General features: G+C 27.7%; 1 protein-coding gene across 1 annotated transcript in view; it reads left to right on the top strand.

Annotated features, from left to right (window-relative positions):
- Positions 1 to 4,774: 4,774 nt before the first annotated feature.
- LOC129985561 (zinc finger E-box-binding homeobox 1-like) overlaps positions 4,775 to 26,883 on the top strand; it is a 558,704-nt gene continuing 536,595 nt past the window's right edge. The window contains exon 1 of the mRNA XM_056095373.1: positions 4,775 to 5,252. Within this exon, the coding sequence (XP_055951348.1) occupies positions 5,198 to 5,252 (55 nt within the window). The 5' untranslated portion in view covers positions 4,775 to 5,197. The remainder of the gene's footprint in view (positions 5,253 to 26,883) is intronic.

Raw genomic sequence — 26,883 nt, 5'->3', positions numbered from 1 at the left:
GGAGCCTTTCCCAATAGTTTTTGTTCTTCAAAATATACAGTTTATCTTATAAATGGAAGCAAATTAATATAAAAATATCCCTAAATTGAATAAAAAATAAATCACCTTAAACTGATTAAATTTTGAGATACTTTATCTCAATTAGTAAACAGATGCACATCATTCTTACTTAAGTACTCATATGATAGTTAAATAAAACTGGAAATGAGTAATGAACAGTTATTTCGTTCAACAAGTTCCCAAAGATAAAGGCGAAAAAATTAATGTTTCTTTATCCTCGTTTTGTTTACCTCTAGTCGCCCTTGATGACTTACTGATTCAGCGGGAATATTATTTATGTTTAATCTCAATCTCTGATGCATCACGTGATGCTTTGATTCCTTCAACAATGTACTTAGTTCTAAACTGGGACAGATGTTAGAATCGTATTATTTTAACAGATTGGTTGTCGCGTGATTCGTATGTGATTCACATCTATTGCCGCGTGATTCGTCTGTGATTCACACATATTATTTACTTATTTAGTTCATACTATCTAATTAAATAATCCATTTTATCCTATATTAAAAAGGAAGCAAAGAAGGTGTTAAATAGAGAGATCAAATTACAGATATTAGTCTTCGCAGATAACATATTGTTTAACCACTAACAGGACATATACATCTCACTAACATTTTAAATTTAATTTAAATAGTTCTTATTGAAAGTAATTTTTGAAAATTATCTGCTCATCATGCCCCAGCTTCTGGTATAAAAATAATTTCAAACAAAATTGTGTTATTCAGATTTTTTTTCCGTTGCCTAGAAAAGGAGAAGAAAAATATTTTAAAAATTTGGTATTCAAAGGCTTAATAGCCTTACACATGTTCTATTTATTCATTGCATACAAGGACCTTCCTAATGACTTAAGTCTCATAACATGATACCTAAAAATGTAATTGTCCGGCTCATTTATCTTCTAATTTTCGAGGAGCTTTAGCTTCATTTTCTGATTTTACATGTCAAACACAAAGAACCTAAATAGAGTTCTTCTTCCTTAGTTTTTAACAATGGAAGAAAATCATGAGGTAAAATATTTGATGAAATTACGAAAATGGTTTGAATTTCATCGTAGTAATTGATTCTATTGTTAGAAGTTAAGAATTTTTTTTTCAAAAGAATTGCCAAATTTCAGGAAAAAAAATTGAACGGCAATTAAACAGGATCATTAAAATGACAATTGTTTAAATTTTAAATAGTTGTTTCTATCATATTTTCATAAATAATATGGAGGAAGAACTTCAAAAGTTCTCTTCAGCTTTAATTAGTTAAAATTTCAAAAAATTACTAATTTTCACAAATTTATATTCGTACTTTCTAAAATATAGCTGTTCCAAATTAGGTAGTTCAAGGTCGTTTTTTTAGAATGCTAATTTATACACATGGGCACATGTGCCCAAATTCTCCTTCATTTTTCGTGAAGATTTCATTTCAGTTATAGATATCAGATTTTCAGCTCTTAATGTTCAGATTAAATTTGAAAAAAATCTTAGCATTAATCTTTGTAAATGTTCCCTTAGTAGAAATTGAAATATCTATGTTTCAAATAAATGATTTTCACCCTTTTCAAATGTTTTCTTGAAGAAATCAGAGTTTAAAAGGATGAATGGAAAATTCGTCCACAACAGAATTGCTGAATTGTTTATAACAATTCTTAGTGATGAATAACTTTAGTTATTTGGAAGCAGCGAATGCTTTATTATTAACAGTAGGTCCCATTCGACTAAAGCAAGCAGACTGTATAAACTGTCTGTATATCATTGACAATAATGCATTTCTCAATCGTTCAAGTCTTATATCTCACTGTAAGTTCTGTATTCTGTTCAAAACTTTATTAATAGATCTTGTGGAGTCTGAGTCTGGAATATTTTCAACTTGTAATAATTTAATTCATTACTAATTTTTCTTAATCCTTTAATCATTTTATAAATTAGGAGACTTGAAAATTATATTGATATAAATATAAAATATCTTTTAAAAAAATTGGAAAAGAGGAATATAAAAAAACGATATTTGGTAAAGATATGCCTTTTTTCCCCCTTATACGCATATCTATGATGCATTAATAAATTTATTATAAGAATATTTTTTTCTTCCAATTAACTTTAAATTTATTAAATTTTATATAGAGAGCTTATAATTTTTTCTTCGGTCTTCTAAATGTCATACATTTTTTTATCTTCTAAACATTTAAAAATTAAAATTAATCCAGTTGCAATTATAGCAATCAGGATGAGTTATTAAATTTGAAGAAAAGTTAGTACAACTGCTTTCTATTTGCTCTATATCTGTTCTGGTAGAAAAGCAATTTATATATGAATTCTTACTGTATCCTATGTTTTGTAGAAAGAATTGAATCAACATTTTTTTTTTCATGTATGCTTTCTTTATTGGAATATACAAATACATATACAAATTTGACAAAATTACAAAGGAAACTAAAATTTTCCATTGTGGTCATATATTCAATTTTTTAAATCTCACGTTTTCGTATGACGCCTGGGTTCCGTTGGCCTATGCAATAAAATTTACTAACCGCCCTCGACAATTAGCTGCTCGCCCACACAGTTATCATATTAATTCAGCAATGCCAACATTGATTAATTAAATATTATCACCCACAATGAAAATGCTATTTTAAATTACACTAGCTAAAAAAAATTATAAAAAGATTCTGGTTTGTTAGTTTTGCATGCAAAGTAGAGAAATTGATCCGCTATTGGGTCTGGAGATGAGTCAGACTTTTATTTTGAAATATCTCCCGAAAACAAGAAGAGGAAGAGCTGAGCACTGCTGATATATTAAGATGTCATAAACTTTCAAATAAAATAAAAATCGGCGAAATCTGCATATTAATTGAGATTAAGGGATTCTGCCGTAGTATTTTCCCCCATAGAAAACATACAGTGAAGCTGTATTTTGAGATGTCTCTTCAAGCTGAAGGGTAGCTAGTGATAGATGATTTTCGATGATATGTTTAGGCCTCATGAGCTTTCATATAAAATAGAAATTGGAGACATCGAAAAAGTGATTGAAGCTGGAGATTTTTCTAAACTTCTCTTGAATTAAGAATTTTTAAAAAAATGAATGCATTGAAAATAGTTAAATTTGACTTCTAGACTTCTCCCGAATTAAGAATTTAAAAAAAAAAATGAATGCATTGAAAATAGCTACATTTGACTTCTAGACTTCTCTTTTAAGACCGTTTAAAGTCTTTGAATTTTAGAACAACATTTTGAAATAATGTTTAAATATTTGTACCATTATTGTGTTTCGTTTCATCATCGCTATTATTATATTTTAATTATTTGTTTGCTAAACTACAGGAAAAAAGAGAAAAAAAAAAAATGTCATATTTTTTTTCATTTCATTCTAGAGTGGTGTTTCAGATGACTGTTATATTAGATGCCTTTGAACTTTAAATAAATATTATAATAGAAAAGGCAACATTTTGTTCATCGATTCATTCGTTATATTCCTCCAAATAATCTGACTTTTTTTTAAACTGATGACTTTTTATTTTATTCAACTATTGTCTAAGAGTCTGGTATGTCTTCGCTCTTTCTTCTCCTTTGAGTAGGAAGAGCGATCTTTCTTTTTCAAGAAGTCAAACTTTGTAAAATCTTTTACAAGTAGAAATTGTGTTGTTATACATAAATTCTCTTTTTTTTATTTGCTCAATATATGCAGATAGAATTTATTACGATACATTTAACTGATGCAATTTCATCTGATACATAATATATGATAAAAATTTTATATAGTTTTAATTTTTATATATAATAAAAAAATGCAGAAAGTGAACATGTAAAATTAATAGATATTAATAATATTGTTACAACATGTTAAAAAATTAGAAAAATTGTTTGAAAACAATATTTAGAATCGAAAGAAAAAAGAGAGAGAGTGAGAGAGAAGAGGGAAAAAGAAACCGAATCTGAAATTTTCATTTTCTTTTTGACTTTATTGTGCATAATATTACCATGACCAAAATAATAATAATAATAACATACCCACCCCCCCCAAAAAGATGCACATAGACTTAGAGAATACCTTAGAGAGAGTCTCCGATCATAAAGAAAAAAAAGAACCCATTCTTAACTATAACATTAAAATGAGAAAAATAAATTTCATTAAAAGAAATTTGAAAATTTCAAACTACCAGAAGATGTAATTAATATTATACAGCATTTCGCAGAATAATGTTCAGGTGTCCTCTCTCAAATTTCAATTGCAAAGCCAAAAAAAGAAAAAAAATTGTAAAAATCAATCATTCGAAATAGAATTAATTCAATTCATAGAAAATAGTAATAAAAAAAATCTCACGTTTTATATGCCACTTCTATTTATGGAAACTTAAGATAAAAGCAACCGACTGCTTCGTCAGATAAAAGAAGAAAAAAAATAATGGATGCGGAATTCGTTGTTTAAAAAAAAAGAAAGAAAAAAGAGCGCACCGCCATTTCTGAAAAAGGCGAAAAACTAACAGAAAAAGAATGTGATGCAATTTCCTTGAAAACATAACTTGCCGGAGAAGAAAGACCAGCTATCCGACCATCTCGGAGCCGCCACCAAGTCTGTAGTTTTGTGAATGTGTGACTCACGTCTTTGGGCGAGTGGGCGGGGCGACCTGATAGGTGCAAAATGATGATCCAATGGGATGCAGCTCTCTTCTCCGCCAATGGCGGCCGCTAGACTCGCCAGTCGGTGGAAAACCATTGATTAGTTAGCCGCCGCTCGTGACGCTGCGAGCAGTTTTCCAACCTTTTCCCCATCGCTTCACGGTTTTTAAAAATATTGTTTGTTTTGTTTATTTTACGTTTTTATGTGTAGTAACGTAATTTTCATGTGCACCATGCTCACAACATCACTAATGCTTCCCGTATTCGTCTATAATTTGACGTTCTAATTGATTTTTGAGTGAGGGAAAAAAAAAGTCGTCCTGTTTGTTTACAAAATTTCATCACGGCTTGGATGATCGGTTGGGTTGCCAACGATCTGCCGCTAAATTTGTAATTATTTTTTTAATTGAATAATTTTTAATTCCGAAACCTGAATTTTCACTTTCGGGCCGTAGGGACAAGAACTCTTGACTCGCATTAAATAAACAAACTACTGATGAGGAGCGAAGACGACTATTTGACGTCAAGATGAGAGGATGGCTGATCGCGGGTGTAAAAGACGGAAACAGCCAAATCCACGCCGGAAAAACGGTAAGCCTTCCGAAACTTCCGGAATATAAGTTATTATTACTTCTTTTTAAAATGAAAACAGAGCAAAAAAAAAAAAATTATTAGTTGCCTTTTACCGTTTAGTGCTTCTTCAAGTTGTTGGAATTTTGTTTGTGTGTGTGTTGGATTTTGTGTGTCTCCGCTCATGGATTAAATATCAAAAACCAAGAGAAAGAATAAAAAAGAACAGAAAAAAATAGAACAAACAATATCGCTACATTTGTTGAATAAAATATATTACACTGTCACAACAAATGTCAAATGAAGCACACATTTGTTTGGGCATGTTTAGGTATTCTTTTCCCCTCTAACACACATGGTTTATATATTGTTTACTTTTTATAATCACGTGGGTATTTATAATGTTTTTGAAACTTTTAAAATAAGAACTTTCTTGAGTGAGAAGGAAATAATTTAAATTTTTTCTCTCTTTTTTTTCTGATTTATTTATTCTTTAATATTTATTGGCGAGATTATTATTTTTTTTTTATGTGAGGGGGTCTCAGAAACATTTGAACATAATTTGAAAATTTGTGGGAAAACAGGGTTTCGGTTAAATAAAGGATTTCGGGAGGAATTAGAATTATTTATTACGCTTCTAGAATTATTTAGGTATTTTTTCCCCCTATTAGATAAATAATAATTTTCTGTTTATTCAGTATTTTATTACCGATTTTTTTTTAACTTCACCATAAGTTATGCAATTAGAAAGTTTTCTTTTAAATGTATATATATGTTGAAAATTTTTTCTATGCTTTTTATATTATTGATTCTTTAGCATAATTTCATTTCTTTCCTTTTTTTTTATTGTTTTGTTTCAACAGTTATAATGTATGATTTCATACAATACAAAAATAAATACAATGTAATTAAATAAATTATAATGGATATTAATCTGATCTGGATCAAATATTTATGAACTTAATTGGAATCGAATCTGTAAAAATATTAATTGTTCTTCTCTATCTTCAATCATAAAATTAACAAAAATGTTTTAAAGTAATTTTTGTTGAATTATTGACCAACAACTTGTCGCGGTATTTTTGTCTTATTCTTTTTTAATATTCATTAAATTGTAAAATAAATACTTTCCTCGGAAGTACTAAAAAAACTAATTTATTTGTTTCATAAAACAACTGTTTACAATACGAAATGAGGAGAAAAAAAAAGTTTTATTAACAATTATATGAAATATTATGCTTAAGGGTGGATAATGAATGGTTATCGTATTTTTATTAAAAACATTCAATATGTTGGGGTTTTTTGTGTGTCTGTTCAGATAGGTGATTTGTTTTGGCACAACGCGCAAACCTGATTCGGAAGAAAACCACATGCACCTCCTGACCTTTGAACTCTCCCCTTCCCACCCCTCTAAGAATGCGAGGTTTCTAGTTTCTCTTCTCTTACGCCCTTTTTTATACAATGGCAAATATTCTATTTCTTCAAAATATGTATTTTCCTCAAAAGTCACGGAAAGTTAAAGCAATTAAATTAAAGAAAATTGTGCATGTTGTTTTTATGCTTTTGCAAAAGAGAGTGTAACTTGTAAAAGAATCTGATCAACATAACACTTTTCTTCTTTAAATTCTGGATAGCATTCTATGGTCTTGGCGAATATAATTCACAATTGCAAATCTCGTAAATTTTTCGAAATGAAGGATAAAAATGATTTTAATGTATTGTACCCAAAATATTTTTGTAATTTATTGAATAATAGTTTTTAATTTTATATTGACTACGATTATAATATTTATCCAAAAAAACAATTTAACCTCGACTATTTATTTTTATTTAAATTCATAAAATTTGTAAACAAAATAATTTTCTGATATTTTATTCATAAAAACATTCTGACTTGTTAAATTTTATCTAATGATTCACTTCATATTTTAGCCAAAAACCAATTCTTAAGAGCTTCTTGTAAAATAGTCTTACTTTTTTTTTTATCAATCCATTTATTTATTATGGATTAATGAAATATTTTATTTATGTTATTTTTATCATTATTGCTGTTAATCTAAATTAAATTCCTTCTTTTTTCAAAGTTTTTGATAATCTAAAAAACTTTGGGAAAAAAAGCAGCGAAGACAGGGTAATAAATTTTAATGCTGGTGGAAAAAAATGTATAAATATTTTGTAATTACGGCAGTTATTGTTTCTTAATACTGTTCTTTATTTTTCTCTATTTTATTCTATTAATCATAATGATACATTTCTGAAAAATTATTGAGGAGTTGCAGTCACTTTCCTTGACTCCAAAAAAACATTAAGCATGAGCAGCAATAAATAAATTACACTTTTATATATTTTTAGTGCATTTTTTATTGCAAAATCAGGTAATCAAATAAATGTTTCAACAAATGAAAAAAAATACTTAACTATAAAATAGAGAACTAAATAGTTTCTTTTATGGATTACTAAAATTCATTTTACAGATTAATTAAAACGATATATATGCAAATAGAATCCAGTCGGATTTAATCGTCATTCAAGCGAAGTGAAATGCTTTATGGACTTATTTAGAATTTTATACGAATTATGAGAACATTTAGATATTGAGTGTAAAAGGACGGATGTTAGGCTGTGTGGTGTTGAGGTATTAATTTACTTCCGCGCTCCATTTATGTGTTTAAAAAGTGTAAATCGAAATTATTTCATAATTTAATTCAACTTTATTATCTCTTATTTTAATTTGCTTTAGATTAGTCAGTTGCGTGTGCTTTGATTTCCAGCCATACGAATGTACTAAAAAATAAAAGAAGAAGAAAGAAAAAATTATCCTCTTTTTATTTGTAATTACAAATGTTCCATACAGCAACTTTATGATAATATTCATTTTTTCATATTTCAGATATTAAAGCAGTCCATCAGAATTTTTGTATCCGCTATCCGCGAATTTACTGCCCTATAAGTTTACAAAATCTAAAATGAATCTATTAATTTTTTTTTTGTTTTAAAATTTTAATAAATCTAAAATTACAAGATTGGATGTAAATTTTTTTCCCCACTGCATACATTAACGTTTTGTTATTAAAAACTCCACTAAAACGAATAGGCAAACACTTAATATGATGAATTTTTTAGACTTCAATGATAACTTAATAAATGATATTAAAATTTTGTCTTTCTAATTTCTGGAATGTTTCCAATTAAGTGCGATTATTTATAATTAATTTTCATGCGGCTTTTATCTTTCTTATTAATAGCTCCCATGAAACGAATGGATGAATGTATAATTAATGTATTAATGATGTTTTAAATGGTAATATTGACTTCCTAATTGCTTTCAATGAAATGTTTTTAAATCATTATCTGAAAGTACAGATAACTATTGCAAATTTAAATAAGCATTAATAATTTAAGTTATAATAATTTGGACTCAACAATTATTATTAAAATTTTATGAAAAAAAGTGAAGTTTTTTCTTTTTTTAGAAATATTGTTAAACCAATAAAAGTTTATTTGCTATATTACCATTTTTATCTTTTCAGTCTTGATTATAGTATCTCACAAAGTTGAAAAATCATCACAAATAAATGTGAAAACGATATAGATTAAAGGATTTTAGTTCATCCTGCAGTTTATCTAATAAATGTCCTTCGTTATTTTCTCAACAAACTTTGAATGAATTAATGTAAGAAAAAAAAATTAAAATCTATTAATTTAAATAAAAAATTCTAAGTAAAATACTAATGAATGATTTAAAATATCATCCTTAATTTGATATAAAACATCCAATAAATTATTAATAAAAGTAAGAACGAACAATCTGGAAAAGCCATAAATTGAAAGAAAAATAAATAAATAAAATAGTAGCATTAAATGAACTTGTTTCTTCAATGAGGGGGGGGGGAGTAAGGGCTTAGACTGAAGTGTCAAAGATACTTCGTTTCGACGTACTCCAGGCTTTTAGAAACTTCAACACTTCCTGAAACCCTAACTCCCTTTCTCGCGGTCCCTCTTCTTAAAAACTTAAATGTTTCGACTTGCTGATTCGTTTGCGGTTATTTTGTTTCATTTTTTCTTTGCTATTTATATAAACGTTACTTCCTTCCTTTACATATTTCTTCGCTTGGGGAATTTTTCCGAAAAAATATTAGTCTGCGGTTTTCTCTTTTATAAATAAGAAAAGAAGAAAAAAACAAAACTTAATAAGTTCATTATTATTTCACTTAACCTTTAAATGCATTTACTTTTATTTGAAAAGATTTTTTGTTAGTTTCCTCGTCGGTAATTAGCAAAAATAATGGGAAAAAAACCGTTTGTTATTTTTTAAAATGTATTTATTTAATCAATATTTTTGTAGTATTAAAAAAATAAGACAAAAATTATGGAGGACAATTTAAGAACTGTTTCAAAATATTTATTTTGAAAAAAAAATAAATTAGAACAAAAATAAAATACATGTATAATGGGACAAAATAAATAAAATATTTTACATTCAAGATTGCTTAATATAAAATATAATAATAGTTATGTATTAAAAACTATTAATGCATTAATATGTAATCTATTTCTTAATATTTGAGACTGTTTATAAAATCACATGATATATTAATAGTTCCTGTAATAAAAATGAAATTAGATTTCCTAAAACTTTGGTGATATATTTTATAATATAAATAATTATATTCTTAATTTTAATTTATTAGACGTAATTTATATTTTCAAAAAGTATAATTCATTTTATTATTTGTAATCGAGAAATATCTTTTTTAATGTCATAAGATAAGATAATGTCATAATGTGACTTATATCTAATAATTTCAAGGGGGGAAAATTTATTTTTTTTTTTTTTTTGTTTTGTTTTTTTCCCCCGCTTACTAGCAATAAGTATATTTGATATAGAAGCTCTTTTAAGGAATTTTTCAGATTTTACCTTATTTTATCAGAAAAAGAAATATAAAATATTATTAACTGCTAAAAATACCGTCATCAGACGGATCTGTAAAATTGTTTCATTATGAGTTCTTTTCAGACGATCGGGATTTGAATTTTAAAATTTAAAATCTTGTAATTATTTATGTTTATTTAAATTTCCTAGAAAAGAATGATAATAAATTAATGTGAAATATTAGTATTCAGTTGTATTTAGAATTTATATTTTTACTTATTATAATGTAATATTTTATTTATTTCTATCCTTAAACCATTTGAAATAAATGTTTTACATCAAATATTTTTGTTGAAAAAAAAACTTTTATATTTTGTTGTACTTAAAAGTACAATTTTAATCAAAAATGTTATCTATAAATTTGATAAGTAGTATTAATCGGTGTTTTCTATATTCCTAATATGACCACACTTCCTGACGATTAGCGCTAGGCTGAGAATGTTACTAGGTAGTAAATGACAAATAAATGCAAAAATTAAAATAATTTTTAATTTTTTTTTTACATTTTTTAAGTTATTAATTTAGTTTAATTAATTAAAAATATTTTCATCTTTCGCGAAGTTATTCTGTAACAAACCTATAATTAAAAAAATGTTGGTAGATTAACTTTGGTAATAAAGGATTAAATTTACATTGAGCACAGATGGTCTTTATATTTAGTAAAAATTGAAAAATGAGTAAAATTTTAATGTCAGGATCTTCTAATGTAAGATTTCATTTTATAATTTCTTGATTGCCAATTAATTCATATTCGAAACTATTAAACTGAAATGTGAATATGGGAAAGTGCAAGTAAAAGTTGGACCACAGTACGTAACACACTTTTTTCGACAATTTCAAGTGGGTCCATGGAACATCTGTCGTTCTATTATGAAACGACAGCACGGCAAGGGATTGTGCCCCCCCCTCCCCCACTGAATCCGTGGCTGTTGACAATACGGGGACATTAATTCTCACAAAAGCCGCAGAGCTCGACAGTTACCGGAGTTGCTCCGCATAACCGTTAGATCTACCTTGAAATCTGCCTGAGGTAATATGAGGGACATTTTGGTGAGCTTTGATAGTTCGGTTCGACGCGTTGCATTTATGAATAAAGGCAGGGGAGAGAAATCTAAGAGGGATAGTAAATTTGTAATTGTTGGTGATTTATGAGGCATTAGCTTCCATAAGTGGTGTGTTTCTGAACTGGAGCATTTTCTTATTGTTAATTTTGATGTTAATTTCAGAGTTTCTTGGGCCTATTAATTGTGAAAATTTAAAATATTGAAGAAAGATAAAGGCAAAAGGGAGAAATATGAGAGGGATGGTCAGTTTGTTATTGTTGGTGATTTGTGAGGAAATAAGGCCAAAAGCAAAGCTCCCCTGAATGATGACCTTTACATATTTTTATGTTGCTGTTAATTTGAGAGTTTCTAAACTGTCGATTGGGAAAATGTATAATAATAAAGAAAGTTAGAGACAGCGGGGAGGAATCTTAAAGGGTTGGTAAATTTGTAATTGTTAATGATTTATGAGGCATTAGCTTCCATAAGTGGTGTGTTCCTGAATTGGAGCATTTTCTTATTATTAAGTTTCATATTATTTTCAGAGTTTTTTTTTTTTTGAGCCTATTAATTGCAAAATGTAAAGCATTAAAGAAAGATAAAGGCAAATGGCAATAATCTCAGATGGATGGTCAGTTTGTTGTTGTTGTTGGTGATTTGTGAGGGAATAGGCTGCAAGCAAAACTCCCCTGAATGATGACATTATCATATTTTTATGTTGCTGTTAATTTGAGAGTTTCTTAATTTGTTAATTGGGAAAATGCAAAATACCAAAGAAACTTATAGACAGGAGAGATAAAATCGTAGAATAGTAAATTTGTAATTGTTGGTGATTTATGAGGCATTAGCTTCCATAAGTGGCGTGTTTCCGAACTAGAGCATTTCCTTAGTTCGGAAGTTCCTTAGCATTTCCTTAGTTCCTTAGTTCTCGGGCCTATTAATTGGGAAAATGTAAAATATCGAAGAAAGATAAAGGCAAAGGGGAGCAATTTGAGAGGGATGGTCAATTTGTTATTGTTGGTGATTTGTGAGGGAATAAGACCCCAAGCGAAGCTCTTTTGAATGATGACGTTTTCATTTTTTTATGTTGCTGTTAATTTGAGAGTTTCTTTACCTGCCAATTGGGAAAATGTAAAATATCGAAGAAAGCTAGAGAAAACTTGAAGGGATGGTAAATTTGTAATTGTTGGTGATTTATGGGGCATTAGCTTACATAAGTAGTGTGTTCTTGAACTGGAACATTTTCTTATTGTTAAGTTTTATATTATTATCAGAGTTTATTGATCCTGTTAATTGAGAAAATGTAAAAATTAAAAAAATATAAAGGCAAAAGGGAGCGATCTGAAAGAGATGATTCATTCGTTATTGTTGATGATTTGTGAGGGAGTAGGGCTACAAGCAAAACTCCCCTTAATGATGATATTTTCATATTTTTTATGTTGCTATTAATTTGAGAGTTTCTTAACCAGTCAATTGAGAATATGTAAAATATCAAAAAAAGCTAGAGACATAGGAGAAAAATGTTACAAGGATGGTAAATTTCTAATTATTGACGGTTTACATGACTTTAGTTTCTTTTTTAGCGTTTCTGCATTTTGATATTTTCTTATTGTTAAATTGAGAATTCCTTGACTTACCAGTTGGGAAAATATAAGATGTTAAAGAATGCTGAAAGCAGAAGAGGGAAATCTATAAAAAAAATGTGAATTTGTAATTATTGGTGAAGAAACAGACCCACTAGTAACAGAGGAGAAAAATCTGTTCAGGGATGATAACTTTCTAATTGTTGGAGGTTTACATGGTAGTGACTTCTTTCTTGCATTCCTGCATTTTGATATTTTCTTATTGTTAAATTGAGAATTTCTTGACTTTCCATCTGGGAAAATGTAAGATGTTATTACTGAAAGCAGAAGAGGGAATCTATAAAAAATTATAAATTTATAATTGTTGGTGATTGGTGAGGAAACAGACACATAAGTAAAGTCCTTCTTAATAATAAACTTTCTTATTTTTAAGTTCATTTTTTATTAATTAATTTGAATTATTGAGAGTAATTGAATTAATTTGAGAGTTTGTTCACCCTTTAGTTGCGAAAAGGCAAAACAAAAAAGGAAACTTAAGGCAAGAGCGGAAGCAATCCAGGAGAGATGGTAAATGAATAATTAAGGTTATTTTAGGGGATTGTCATCTACAAGTAAAACCCTTTCTGTTGCGGAAGTTTTCATTTATTTTAATAAGAATTTTCTTTATTTTTCATTCATTAAAATGCAAAATAAAAAAATTGCTAAGGCTGGAGAGAGATGGAAATGAAAAGTTTTATGTAAATTGTAGCCCCCATCTAAGACTTTCTTGAATTATGATGTTTTCTCATTTTGATATTGCTGTTTATTTGAGAGTTTCTTGATCTGCCAATCTCGAAAATATAAAACATTAAAGTAAGATAAAAGTAAGAAAAATTATTGAATTGTAGCTGCTTGTGATTTATAGGAAAGTAGCAATCTTAAATAGTGTACATTTAATTTTTTTATGCTATTTTGCGTAGATTTCTGCTATTAATTTGAAAGTTTTTGAGCTGTCAATTGGGAAAATATAAAATTCTACAGTCAAAGAGAGTAAAAGGTGGTATGTTTTAAAAAGTATATGGACTTATAATTTTTGGTTATCAATGAGTTAGTTAATAGAAATCATAACTAGTATATTTTTGATGTTTTATTAGTATGATAGTTGCTGTTAATTTCAGAGTTACTTGACTCTTGAATAAAAAAAACACAGAGAAATATTATCTACATCTTTGTGATTATGATAATTCATTCAGTTCAGGCTATATATATTTATGGCACTTACATATTTTTTTATTTAGCTGGAATTCATGAAAAATAACAATCTTAGTTTATTTCTTGAATATTAATTATGGATTTCTATGGTTTGCAGCTCGTATTTTTGGGACATCTGCTGAGAATTCGACGAACAAAAATATTCAGAAATAATACAAAAACCAGTCAATTATTATAATTATAAATATACCTTAAAACGAGATTTAAAAAAGAATGTTAACAAAAATGTAAATTTTTATTGCGAAAATATTATAATTTATTTTTAGATCTATTAATGTCTTTTTCTATAGATTACTTTTATGTATTTTAATCGTAACTGATAAAATTTTTCAGTGCATATCCTTTCGAAAACAAAACTGCCTTGATTATTACCTGCATAATTTTAAAGAGAAAAAAATTTATTCTAAAGGTCTCAGCTCACCTCCCAGCTTTTATTCTCTTATCAGCTCACAGTCTCATTTGGATTTTTATTTGTTTATTTTAATTTGTGCGTTTTAACACAAAAGACAATTGTTAGAATTTATGATGATAATTTTAAAAAGAAGAATTAAACAAATGTATATAAAAGCTGTAATGAATGCTAAGAGTTTTTACTCCTTTAGAACACATTTATTATTTCTTCACAGGAAATATGTATTTTTTTTTTATTATTCATTTGTTTCATATAAACTTTTCCAGTAATAGAAATCCCGAATTCAGTTTCACAAAATGATCCCACAGTTGATTTTTTTCAGATTCTATGATCTTAAATTTAAATATATTTAATGTTTCGATACATTTAATTCTGTTTAATATAAAAAATTTCATTGATTTTCGCATTTAGAGGGAACTTTTTTATTAATTTTTTTCAGAATATCGGGTTTTTTCCCCTCATATGTTAAAAATCCACTAATTTGAATTATCAAAATCATTGACATTTAAAATTGTAATAATTAAGTAATTTCAAAATGATGGAAAATTTTTAAGAATGTTTAGTTATTTAGCAGTTTTTACCAGGAAGTTAGAATGTTAAAGAAAGAAAAATAGTAAGAAGAAAAAAAATATTTGAAAATACTGTGCATCATGTGAATTTTAAAATTCAATAATCAAACTATTTAATCAAAAAAGAAATGATTGAATTAGACAAACGCAAAAGTTTCTACAACTGTATATATTTTTAATTTGAATTTATGTTAGTTTTCTTTTAAGGATTTAGAAAATACTTTGCTTGGATTTTCTTTTATTTCATAAAAGATATAATAAGTCAAATAAATATATGTAAAAATACAAAGAAATCTTTGTCATTTTTACCGGGATGAATGCTTGTATAAACTATGTTTGATACCAAATAAGGTCGTATAGGGGGAAAAACATTTTTAAGATTGTTGATTCGATGCCTTATCAGAAGATGACCTGAAAAAAAGAAGCCAGAATACTACTCTGCTAGGTGAAGTGCAATTAACTTAATGGCCTTGTTTATTGATCTGTATTATAAATATTTAATAACATTCAAGCTACGAAACGATGGCTGATTTTATTAATTTTTCTGCTTCTTTTTTGCCTATATTTCGGTAAAGTTGATTTATGTTTTTTATATTTTGTTCACGGAATTATATTGTGTTTATTGTTTTTTGAACATTTGTTGATTTAAATTTAAAACTGAAAACCTTTAATATCTCTGGCTTGTAATTTCGAATAATGAATACATTGTCAACTAATATGAAATAGAAATGCTGTTAAAATTTAATATCAAGCATTTCAAGCTACAGTATTTAAATCGTATTATTACTCATTTAAAGTGATTATTGTTTTTATGGAGAATTTCTTTTTTTCAATATTTTTGTGTTTCTGAAATTTAGAAAATCCAATCTATTTAATTTCTTTGTTATTTTCAAAGCTAATATAATTATAGCTACAATTATATGCAGTTAATTTTTTTTTAGTTTTGATTTTTCTGCAGGCATTTTTTTCAATTAAAACATTAAATGATATATTTTTTCATGCACTGATAAAAAAAATATTAATACATTCAAAAATAAAATGAGTAAGTAAGTAATGCTAGATATGTGATTACCTTAAGGTTGAATTTTTGAATAAATTTTTTAAAAATGTTTTTAAATAATCTTTTTCAATTTCTTCATATTATAGATTGAAAAAAAAAATACCTATGAAACAAAAATAGTTAAAGGCCAAAGGAGTTTTGTAAATTGAAAAAAAATATGATTTTTTGGCTTTGATCAGAAGTTTAGCAAATGATATATTCAACATTTTGAAGATAAGAGATATATTATTTAATTTCTGAACTGAGAAATAAGCTGTGTTTCAATTCTATCTTTAAATGCTGATAAATTCGAAATACAAATAATATAAATTTTTTTGTAAATGTACAGAATGCTTATTCTGTATTTCAGAGGCTGTAGAACATACTGAAAAATTAGTATACCAAATTTGAATGAAAATATATATTAAACTTTAATTTATGAAGTTTTTCGTGAAAGATTTTGCCAACATTTAAAATTTGAACAAATATCTTTTAACGTATAAGATAGTCATAAAATGAAAATTATTTAAATATAAAAATAATTGTCACTTCTTAAAAATAAACGTAGAATAAAATTCAAATTAGTTATGAAAGGAAAAACGTTTTAGAAATTAAGAATTTAATTAAAAAATATTTGATGTATTGACAAAAATCGACATTTCGTGCACTAATTTTTCTTGATACATATTTTGCAAAAGTGTAAAATCGGTGAAAAATTCTAAAATGTTCATATTCATATAATATTGTAGACTATTTTAAAATATTAACGAACTATAAATAAAATAATACAGCACTTCAAATATAGTCTGTGTGGCAATCTTAATTCATATATTATAAATTTTCGAATCTTCGAATTATCATGCTTAAGCTTAATATGAGATAAATTATTATTATTATTTTAATCGATTTCTGCACGTTATAGCTTCTTTTTAAGTTTGAATAATTTGCAGAAACGATGTTAAGTTTTTTCATGGGTGTGTGAGCTTGAGTGGCCTAATATAATCTGAGATAACTCTTAATCAAAAATTTTATTTTTTTTTCTTTCAAATCCCTGATTTTTAAAGATTTAATCATTAAGGCAACTTATATATTTTTCTCCTAACTTGCATATTTTGAAACGACATTTTTCACCCTCAAACGATTTTTTTATACATTTTATAAGTAAACCAATATGAATTTTTCATCCATTCTCTTTTATATTCTTCTAAACTAAAACCGTTATATAATTACAAAGAAACCTAGAACAAAGTATTTTGAGGATACATTTTTTTTTTTTTGGATCAAATACGATATAATTTTCTATACTTTCTTGTTTGAAAAAAATTAAGGAGAAAAATAAAGAATAAGTGGGGAAAAGAAAGAAAAACTTTCCATCTTTACACCAAAAGATGCATTTTCGTCATTCTTCAAGGAAATTGTCCGTTGTCTCGAGGAAGCCGAGCTGTCGCATCTGCAGCCTACGAGCGTATAAGGGGGGGGGGGGGGGGTGGTCTCATTTTTTTAAAACAAGAAATATAACTAGCTGCCTCACGGGCGAGTTTAATATGATAAATTACTCATAAGGGGGAAGTAGACTCAAGGTAGAGTGCGCAGACGTTAATGAAAAATATTCCCTAAAAGGGATAACTAATGTTTTACAAGGGGAAAAAATTCGTGGAGGGTGAGAAAAAATAACGTTTTTATCCTCGCTAATTTGCAGCGCTTTTTTAATAACTTTTTTCCTTCCTTCCAGCGCTGTTGCTTTTTTATATATATTTACCCTAACAAAATAAGAAAGAAGGCTCTCGGAAACCACAGTGGGACAATTTGTGTCAGACTATCCTAATGGTCGGAATGGGCATCCTAGTTTTTAAAAGGATAAGATATAATGTTGATTAGCGCTTAGGGGATAGGGCTTGTATACTCTGCTTTTTATGAGAAATTAATAATAAACAAGTGCATGGCCCTTACGTAATTTATTTATTTACTTTTTTCTCTTCCTCCATTTTCTTTTTGTTTATGTCTGTGGCCCTTTTTTTTATGGCCTACCCTTTTACCTCTTTTTATGGTGACGCGATGTCGCATGGAACGTTGATGAAAAACTTTGTTGAGAAAGTTAAGTCTTATGCGCGCTTTCTTATATTTATTTCGTCCAGTAGGTTTCCGTGGTGGGTCCCTCATGGTTTTAACTTCTTTAGCTTGTAATATAATTTCTTTCTTGTTATACTCACATTTTTTAATAGGAAAAGTTTTAAACTTATTATGAATAAATTTCCCTCTTTTTTCCCTTTTTCGCAGGTTCTCAGAGGAGGTTGCGGAAAATTATTCATCTTTTTTTTTTTTTTTTTTGTAATTTCTTGTTTTTCTTCCTCAACCTCACAATAAAAATTGCTTCTTAAGTGGTTTCAGTCTGACTTTCGTAATATTAAACAATAAGAAAAGAACTTATGAATTTATTTATACTATGTAATTTATTAAGAATAGTTCGTCTTCACATTTAAGCAATTATAGACTATTCGTTTACAAATAAATTACCAAATCTTGAATTCTTTTTGATATTCAAATTAAAATAAATAAATTTGCATTTTAAAAATGCTTAATAGCAAGTCTGTATTTTAAATTTGGCACTGAATAAGTTGATATGAATTTTAAATGCTACTTTCTAGAAGTCGGAAAGAGCAACACTTATTTATAATTGACATGAAAATTTATTAACTACAGAAAAATTTCGATAATTTGTTTAAAGACATTTATGTTTATGTTATTATTGTTTAACGGGTATTTCAATAATCATTTTGATTTGAACTTTTATTAATGATATTGACTGTGCTGAGTTATGAATATTGACTACTTTACGATTACGTTGCAAAAACCTTGGAACATTCTGTGTTTTTGTGAAGGAAAACAGTAAATTTTTAAGTTTGTAAAAACAAATTAATGCATTTTATCTTTTGTACTATTGTAAAAAATTAAATGAACTCTTATTTCTCATTCGTACTACTTGGATAATAAACAGAATCCTTTATCTTCGTTTTCAGCTACAGAAGAAAATCGACGATTGATGGAAAACGGTTTCAGTTTCATTGCAACAATAAAAAATGTTGTTGAAAATTATGCAAAAGGGTATTATTAAAATTTTGTCAAAATTCAAGAAAATAACATGACAATTAAATTAATGCAATTAGAAAGACAATTTTTTTTAAATGTTAAAATAATGAAAGAATTATTTTTGTGCAAGCATATTTAGAAAATTATTGGGAATTCCAAAATTTCGCTTAATTTTTAATTCAATAAAATTCGAATTAAAATTTCAAAAAAAGTGTTCCTCTGCCGTACACATTTCAATTGTTGAAAATCTGTAATTGCTGAAAATTATCAAAAATGTTATTTTTAAAATATTGTTAAAATTCAAGAAAAATAACACGACAATTAAATTAATGTAATTAAAAAACAAAATTTTCTTTGAGTTTTAAAATGGTGAAAAAATTACTTTTGTGCAAGAATATTTTTTAAAGTTATTGTAAAAAATGCCAAAATTTAGTTTTTTTTATTGAATAAAATTCGAATTAAAATTTTAAAAGAAATATTCTTCTGACTTGCACATTTCCACCCTTCTAATTAGTATTGTACTATTATTGTATTGTATTTCGTAGCTCTAGGTTAAATGGTCTGAGCTACAGAACAGCAACACACATATATACACGCTCCTTTTTTAATAATAACAGATAGAGAAATAAATATAACATTTTTATTTTAATACATTAAAATCGATGACAGTTAACAAACAACTTTTCCAGGTTATTTTAAGTTTTCAGAAATATTTCACCGAAAAAATCTATTAAGCGTTAATTTTTAATCATGTACGAAAAAATATTTATGCTTTTTCTTTGACTTTTGCTGCTATTGATATATTATGGAAAATTCGATTCTCTTTCTGTGCAAGTCTAACCTGAAACAATGTCAACTTGATTGCTTGGTCTTGACGGTAGCTTGGAACATAAAAATTGTAATATTGTCGAAAACTCGACTTCGTTTCTGTTCACTTCTAACTTGAAACAGTTTCAACGTCATTGTTCGGGCTTGAACGTAGCTTGAAACATAAGAACTGTAATATTGTCGAAAATTCGATATCGTTTCTATTCATTTCTACCTGAAACAATTTCAACTTGATTGCTTGGTCTTGACGGTAGCTTGGAACATAAAAATTGTAATATTGTCGAAAAGTCGACTTCGTTTCTGTTCACTTCTAAGTTGAAACGGTTTCAACTTCATTGTTCGGGCTTGAACGTAGCTTGAATCATAAGAACTGTAATATTGTCGAAAACTCGATTTCGTTTCTGCTCATTTCTACCTGAAACAATTTCAACTTAATTGTTCGGGTTTGAACGTAGCTTGAAACATAAAAATTGTAATGGATTTAACCGAGTTAATTTTGTTTGCTTGACTAAACCGGGCACATTTTGTTCTTAAAAAAATGAATACCATAAGTTTACAATTTTGGATTTTCTGTAAAGATTTTTTTAATGTTTTCTTTTACTATATCAAATAATTTTAACATGATTTTATTTGTGTAAACACATTTTTATATTCTTCCTCTGCGTTTTGTAACTTGAAGAATAAAGGGCCGTATACATATGAGTCAAACTTGAGCTGGGCAGGTCTCTTCTGGCAAAAAGTTTATCTGTCGTTCTGTAAACATGTACAGAGGATTACGCAATGCGAGTCATCGAAAAGAGAAACCTTGTTTACGTTTCTTGCATTCTCAAAATTTGAATCTAATGAGTTCTCCTTTTCGGAACATTTCATTCGTCTGCCCACCTGACCACACTTGATAAGCTTAATGTTTCTTAAGAATTTGTCTCACCCTTTTTTCTGTTTATCCGAGCTCTCATTGGCCACAAGAGGGTGAAAAAAAAACATGGAACCTTGACCTGACCTGAAATACAGTTGAAACGTATTCGCGAACGTAATATTAGAGCTCGATGCGTGGGAAACGTCATATTATCGTATGATAAAATAAAAAAGAAATAAAATGAAGAGAAGAAAAAGCAATGAAACCGCAATTAGAGGGAGGGACAGGCTGTCAAAGGTGAAGTGTTTGTGCCCTGATTATGCCATCCGTTATGTTAAAACTGGATGGGAGGTGGCAAATGGCGATACCAAATCTGAATATTCATTTTTATTTATAGCGTTTTATATGGTGGTGTTATTTATATATATATATATATATATATATATATATATATATATATATATATATATATATATATATATATATATATATATATATATTCTTTCAGATATAAAAACTCTTTCTGCCGCGACTTAAATACCTATATCGTTCAAAAAATGTCTTTTGACAATTCTATAAATATTAAGTGGTTGATTTATGCATTTTGCTTTTCCTTCATACGGTAAAGAACAGCTCCAGTTGTGTTTTATGACTTGAAAATGATATTAAAGTCTTAAAACTGGTATACTTGATTATTAGTTTTAATATTCAATATACGATGAATGACTTTAGTGTTATATGTTTCTATATATTCCTTGATTTTTAGGGGAAATTTTTATTAATGGTTTTCGATTAAGAAAAAAATGGCAATTAGGGCAGCTGTAGATGGACCGAAAAAGTAATGGATAAAACACTTCATAAAGCTATTTTTGACTGATGTTTTGCATTAGGATTCTATATGTGAATATATTTCTTTTAGATTCTACTGCTTCAGTATCATAAAATCTTTTCTTCTATTGTCACGCAACGTTTTCCTCCACTCTGAATTTATTAGCAACAGTTTTGATTGATCGACTTTTTTTCTAATTTAATTTATCTATGACTTTCCTATCTGTCAAATAATTTACATGGATTCTTGATTTAAATCAGTTGCTGTATCAAGAAAAAAAATATCATCGACATAATGTATATACATATAATTTTTTTTTTCTTATTGTCTCCCGATTTAGCTTTTTTCCTCTTGTGAAATTTGCTTTTTGCCATGTGGTAATATTTGCATAAACATAAAGCAATCAGTAATATCTATTCCTCATGTCTGATAATTATGTCATCCTCTTTCGGCCATTCACAGTTTTATGTACGAAAATTAATTTTTCTATTTATTTCATAAAATATGGGCATCAATGCATCTATTAATTCTATATCTACTCATAAAAGAAAATGCTTGAATGTGAATTTGTCAGCTCTCTTCTGTACAGAACATTAGCTAATAAATATGGCATTAAAAATGGAGCTGCATATATGGAGCTACAATACATATGGAGCTAAAATACATATGGAGCTACAATACATATGGAGCTACAATACATATGGAGCTAAAATACATATGGAGCTACAATACATATGGAGCTAAAATACATATGGAGCTACAATACATATGGAGCTACAATACATATGGAGCTACAATACATATGGAGCTAAAATACATATGGAGCTACAATACATATGGAGCTACAATACATATGGAGCTACAGAATATGCCATAGATATACATAAGATGATGAGAAAGTGCTTCTTTTAAGTTTTAATTAATTGAAAAGTAAGCGATATTTTTTTCCCGCCTTTAATTCCGAAAATATTATAGCGCAAATTTAATTTTATGTCATTTTAAAATTTTTAAAAAATTGCTTTTTAATGATTCTTGTTTAATTCCAGTACAATTTTTATCTGAAATTTGATAATTTTCAAAAAATACGTTTGCCTGATTTTTAACTTTAAATTTCATTGATGCAATAAATTTCAAATTAATTTTTTTGTTTCATGAAATATTTTATCACGTGATTATATTCTTTTGTTGAAAACTAAAGTAAGTTTTTTGCTGATTGTCTGCAAGATTTTTATGTGGAATCAGAATTACCATGAGAGACAATGCACAATTACCGAAAACTGATGGCAGTGTGATGCCTTGAAACTCAATTTTCTTCTGAAAACTCCTGATCATCAGATTATATATAAGAGATTTAAGTTAAACATAATCAATATATCCTACTAACCAGCCAGTCGTCAAAAATGACTATTAAGTGAAATGAAACTTAATCAATATTTCCGGCAAACCAGCTAATTATTAAAAGCGGTTATATGCATGAATGTTATATTTCTAACTGTGCAAGTAGTTCTGACTGTTTGCCACTTAATATTATAAGAATACTTTGTGAATGTCTAGATAGAAACGAATAAAACACAACAAAGGTATGTTTTCGACCCTTGGCAGAAACTGGAGAGAAAATCTTTTACAGAACTACAAATCATTTGAGGAATGCAGAGAGAGAGTTAGGAAGGGTGGGCGATGCACCTTCTTGGGCACAATGAAAGTAGAGGTAGAATGAAGATCAGAACCTTCAGAGAAGATGGAAGCTCACCTGGGTTGAGAGGGAGGGAGGGGAGCAGGAACCACCAAGCCATGTGTTTTCAATCAACTTGCAAGAGGAGGGACTCACAGTTATTATTTATTCGATTTGAATGTTCATCATTTGAGGGTGCTGCATTTTTTTCTTTTCTGAAATATGAAGTGTGTGGTTTTGTGGATTTTATCTTTTCTTTTGTTTCCTTATCGATATTTTTCAAAGTTTCTTGTTGCTGGTTTCTTCATTTATTTGTGTATATCATTGGAGTTTGTTTGATCGTATTAGTTTTAAGATAAGTGATTTTATTTTCTGAACTACAATCCAGAACACTGGCTACAGAAATGAAAATTGGTTATGATAGCTCGCATACTTATTCTGAAGAATAATTTGTTAAAAAAATTATACAATAACTTAGTTAATCTTTTTTAAAAATACAGGAAAAGTTAAAGAAATGTGAATAAAGTAGTCGCCCATTACTTTCACTATTTTCCCTTCCCGTTAATTTGTCTATTAAGGAAATCGGACTCTATAGTAAACAAAACAAAACAAAAAAAATGTGAAAATAATTTTGGATTTCCGATTAGACAGTTTCTTAGGGCCACTATGTTGAGAAAAGGCCTCAAGCAGGTCAATTAAAGAACGATATTTTCTTTCTAATCAAATAAATGAGTATTAATAAATACTATATCTATGAATTATACAATATTAGGTTAATATTAACACTTTATCAAATATAATTGTTGATGCTCCTGTATGCTTCATTATATTCACTTAGTAGAATACTAATGACCATCGAGGATCTGCAATAATAATAAGCTTGAAAATGTGGCATGAATTCATAATGGATAAATAAAAATGAATAAATTTGCTCAAAGTTAATATAATAAAAAAAGATTAAACTTAATAATTAAAACATGTTAAATTTATAAAGATTACAAAAAAAAAAATCTTATAAATGCGTTGCAGTGTGAAACTAGATAGACCAGTTTATTAAAAGAAGGGTCCCATAATGTACACTGTCTGGGGTCAGAAAATATCTAAATTTGCCTCTGATTGAAAGAATAATTCTTAAAAAGCTTAATTTTCAGAAAATAAATAGAATCGGTGGAGTAGCAACTGGGAGCAGCGTTAAATTGTCCTGAGCGCCAGTTCTGTTTTTGCATGTGTATGACTTGTTTTTAAGATGTAAAGATGCAATGATAGTACCAATTCTCGGACGCCATTTGCACTTACTAAGTAACTGATGTTGATTATTTTGCTTTAAAAAATCATATTATGACTCGGGTGATCTTTACTCTCACTGCATCACTGAATTTAGCTCATCCTTTTTTATGACATTAGGACATTCATTATTATATATATGAATTATTTATTACGTATAAGTTGACACAATCTAGAGCATTTTATTCAAATAGGAGACATTTCTTTTTATTCAAAACTATTTTTCTATCAGTATATATATATAAAAAAAAGATCTGTTTCGGCTAATCCGGGACGTCTGGTATGTACTAAAGTAAATTCGCTTTTATTAAAAAGTAACTGTTTTTATTAACATTATTTTGAAATGATTCTGTTTCTGCTTCATCTTCATTTTAATATGAATAATTTATTTTTAAGCGAAATCTAGGGTAATTCGAAAAAATAAACCGAATACGAGATAAATTCTGAAAACACTTTTTTATTCTAGAAAAAGCAGTCAAAATGCAGAACTGCCCCGGCTAATCCGGAGATAACATTTGATTTCCCTACTTCAGATTCTTTTTATTATTATTATTATTATTTTATTTTCATGTTCCCGGAAATCACATCCCTATACAATGTTTTCCATAATAATTTAATATAATTTTTGTATAATATAATATATAAATATTAATCATATGATTAATATTTTATTAATTATTTATTTTTACTTTATATTAATAAGGATGTATAGTTTTATCATTTGATTTCCATTATTTTTAATTAAAAATTTTTTTTTAAAAAATTGCTGATATATTCATAAAAATTTTTATTCCATAAATTTAATCATCTACTTGTGTTGTATTTTTTTTTTCACATGCAGGTGAAGTTCTTTTTTTCTTTTTTTTTTTTTTTTGCCATCTTATGTTTAACATTTAGTATATAATTGTCTGGTGGAAATTATTGTGATAAATTATCAATCAGATTGAACGTTTTTTTACTTTCTCCATTATACACCTATTTTTTTTTTAAGTTTTTTATTGTACAATGGCTGCATTTGTGCATTCACCTAATATTCATGTATCTAAAAACTCAAAGAAAAGCTTACGTTTTCTAATAAATCGAACAACAATCAAGATGGGATTACATGATTAAATATTATATTTATATGTGAATATCTACGTCTGTAAATTAAATAGATTAAAAAAAATATTAAAATATAAATAGTAAATTAATAAAATATGTAATCGAAATGTAAATTTAGAATGAAATTTTCTTACCTTTACGAAAGAAAAGCATAGACATTATAACATATAAACAAGCATAAATTATTTAGTGAATTAAATACTCCAGTTATTCTATAGTAATAATTTCCAATAATAATCCAATTTAAAATTTAAGTTAAAAGCTAACAGAAGTTTTCTATAAGGGTCAGATCTCTTTAATACTTTTCGAAGATGCCTCATTCAGATGGATTTCAGACCGTTAAATTCATCAGTGGGAACTGGTCTCAAATATTTATTCTTAAAGTTTAAATACTAAATAGCGAAGTTAACTTTTCAGCGTTTGAAAATTCAGAGAGTTACCTGTTCTGTAAGCTAATTTAACTGAGAAAAGTGGGCTGTGCTCTTCCTGTGTTGGCCTATTTACTCAACCAACATTTAAAACGGGGAACATTTAATTCGAATCTAATTGACATTACTCAGGGAAAAGTCTACTTATTTCATTTTAAATAGTAATTTTATTATGTCAATGGATGGTCAAATGAAGAGTTGGTAAAACTAATGCGATCGTTTTGAAATGCGCTAGTAACGGTAATTTCGAAATTTGTTTTGAGAATACAAAGTACATACAGTTTGTATTATTAGTGATTTATATTCTATTGTTAAATAAAAAAGTTATTTTTGAATACAATAATACGATAAAAGATTTCACACTGGGCCATGAAATCTTAAAAGATTTGTGATTTTATATAGTTTTGAAAATTAGTTACGGGACAAACTGATTAATATTTCTATTATCTGCTTGAAAATTTTGTGAAACTGGCTACGTAATCAAAATGCTAATGTTACGCTTATTATTATTTTTTGGCAACAAAAATAAAATTTAAATTAGATTAGTGAGTCAATAACTGGGCTCTGTCTAACATTTTTTAACTGACTACAGTTCCCCCATATTAAATTTATATTTTTTTATTGCTAATCTACGGGCCGCGGTGGCCTGGTGGTGTCTAGGCTGCGGAACCGGGGGGTTTCAGGTTCGAGATCCGTTTCCACCGAAGAACCGCCGTGTAAGCGGGCCTGGTGCA

Source organism: Argiope bruennichi, chromosome 1 (genome assembly GCF_947563725.1).
Source record: "Argiope bruennichi chromosome 1, qqArgBrue1.1, whole genome shotgun sequence".
Classification (NCBI taxonomy): Eukaryota; Metazoa; Arthropoda; class Arachnida; order Araneae; family Araneidae; genus Argiope; species Argiope bruennichi.
Note: the sequence above shows the minus strand (reverse complement) of the source record. Positions and strands in the feature narration are given on the sequence as shown.